We start from the raw sequence: 2,592 nt of genomic DNA, 5'->3' as shown, positions 1-2,592 counted from the left end.
GCTGTTTAGCTGTGTTATTTACACTGCTGCAGCTTTTCCCAGAAGGCTCTGACATACTTCAATTCTCTTTTCTTTCTTACAAATACTTAGAAAACAGTATTCACTCACCTTTCATCAAACTGCGAATAAAGTGAATCATAATGTTCCTAATCAGATGCATTTGGACTAAGCCTTTTGTACAGTTCATGCTAGCATTGCTATCAGCAAGTATAAAAAGCCCGATTCTACACATACAGAACCATAATCTGATCTTCAGATAGTCTCTTAATACGACGCCTCTCTTCTACACCTCAGAACCATTTTAAATGTCCTTAACTACTTCCTTCAACCCATACTACACATCCAGATTCAAAATACTCCTAACAGGATAGAGAACTCACTGCAGACAGCACTATACCTCAAGTTCTTCCACCTGGTGACCCATCATTACCCTGGAACCTGGCCCCAGAGCTGTGACACCCAACACTACATGTCTGCCAAGCTAGGTGGAACTAGAGAAGCTCGACGCTTATCTCTGTCAGGAAAACCATGACACTGATGAAAGACAGAGATGATGGATGCACTGTGTGGCGAGGAGGAGCCAGCTGCCCGGGGGGCGCAGACAATGGCTGGAGAGAAAGAGAAAAGCAGTTATCTGAGATGACCAGTGCAGCCACACTCTTGAGGCTATCTGAAATGCACACAAGCCCTGTCTGGGAGCCAGCCCTCCCTCACAAATTATAGGGGTCTCTAAATGCAAATCCTCTCCTCTGTAGGGCATTTTATAGTTTACAAAACACTTTTTTCAAAGTATGTCATTTGACTATAAAATCTATCTGACACAATCTGCATCAACAGCTATTTCATCTGATGAAAGTGAAATTTCAAGAGGCTAAAGTCTACTCAGGGGTGATAGGAGTAGATCTGACGCGGCCAAAATCTGAACCCAGATCTTCCATATCAACTGTACTGAACTTGTCGACTTGATACTATTTTGTAGCTGTCTCCCTAACCTAGGTTTTGCTTGTTTGTTTTTCAGTACTGGGGCCTGAACCCAGGGTCTCGCACATGCTAAACAAGCACTCCACCACTTAACTACACCTCCAACCCTTTTTATTTTTTTAATTCTCAGATAAGATCTCACCATGTTGTCCAAGCTGGCCTTGATTTCTCAATCCTCCCGGGCCAGCCTCCCAAGCGGGGGCCAGGTGAGCCTTACTTCAAACCAGCACGTTCTTATCCAAACTCAAAAAGAACTTTTATTTTTTATTCACACAATAAGTTTGTATATTTATGGCCACACATTGTGATTAACTGATTATATACAATATAACACACAATGATCATTTGGGCAAATTAGCATTTCTATCCACTTAACCATTTATCATCTTTGTGCTAGAACCTTCACTCCCCTCTCTCCTAGTTCTTTATAAAATATATAATAAATTATTGTAAAATACGGTCATTGTGCTGTGCCATAGAACACTAAAACTTATTCCTCCCAATTTTGTTAATTTTTTTTCATTTGTCACTTGCAAAGTCTATTAAAAAACAAAAATTAAAAACCTGGTCTCTCAACAGACCCACCTCTTGTGCAAACGACTCTGCTTTCTTCCGAAGGTCCTTCTCCAGCTCCAGGTTTACCTGCATCTCTTCATACTCTTCTACTGCCAACATGGACACTTAAGAAGATGGGAAAAAGAGTCACATACCAGCCAAATGATCGGGAAGAAGGATGGAAACAGTACGGAGAAGTGTCTTCACACAGGCACGGAAGCAGCCCTGTCCGTTCCTGGCAGACACATAAACTATAAAGAGGGCAGCTTGGCAGCACGAATCAGGAACTGGAAACTGTTCTACCCTTTGACTCAACCACTCTACTTCAAAGAAAGTATTTCCAGAAAAAATAAATCATGGTGATACAGAGATAGCTGGCAGCAAGGGTGCTCTCGGGACCACTGCTGGAAACACAGAAATCACCTAACACTGAAGAATCAGTACACTATAATAAAGGAAATATTGTCCTGCCATCAAAATGATACTGTAAAAACATGTTCAGTGAATGGAATGAGCCCTGTGGTATATTTTTTAAAATAAATGAATTGCAAAATTCTGTGCAAAATGAATTTTTTTTTTTTTTTTTTTTTTTTTGCGGAACTGGGGATTAGACTCAGACCCTTGTGTTTGCCAGGGAAGTACTTATTCTACTGAGCGATCTCCCCGGCCCCAATGAATTTTGTTTTTTAGAGTATTTGCACTTTTTTGGGAGGGGGGGAAGAACCAGGGATTGAACTCAGGCCCTTGCGCTTGCCAGGGAAGCGCTTATTCCACTGAGCCATCTCCCCGGTCGAACTAATTTTTTTAAAAAGCCTCACACAAAGCCCATCAATGGCATTTCACAGGAAATATAGGGAAGATCAATAAACATGTCAAGAGATAGTCATCTTCATTAGGAATTAGGAAATACAAACAGAAATATCTTCCTATATCCATCAAAAAGGAACTGGTTAAAAAGTAAAAGGCATGGGGCTGGTGAGATGGCTCAGTGGTCTAAAGCACCTACTTAGAACAAGCTTAGCAAAGCACAGGGACCGCGGTTCAATCCCCCAGCAC

The 2,592-nt window shown here is 41.4% G+C and overlaps 1 protein-coding gene across 2 annotated transcripts in view; it reads right to left on the bottom strand.

Annotated features, from left to right (window-relative positions):
• Window positions 1-2,592, bottom strand: part of Shtn1 (shootin 1) — a 112,256-nt gene that overhangs the window by 51,443 nt on the left and 58,221 nt on the right. For both annotated transcript variants that reach the window (XM_004625647.2, XM_023709001.1), the window contains exon 8: window positions 1,567-1,661. In XM_004625647.2, coding sequence (XP_004625704.1) covers window positions 1,567-1,661 — 95 coding nt within the window. The remainder of the gene's footprint in view (window positions 1-1,566; window positions 1,662-2,592) is intronic.

The sequence above is a fragment of the Octodon degus genome, unplaced genomic scaffold, assembly GCF_000260255.1.
Source record: "Octodon degus isolate 3935 unplaced genomic scaffold, OctDeg1.0 scaffold00010, whole genome shotgun sequence".
In the NCBI taxonomy this organism is placed as follows: domain Eukaryota; kingdom Metazoa; phylum Chordata; class Mammalia; order Rodentia; family Octodontidae; genus Octodon; species Octodon degus.
This window is presented reverse-complemented; position numbering and strand designations above follow the sequence as displayed.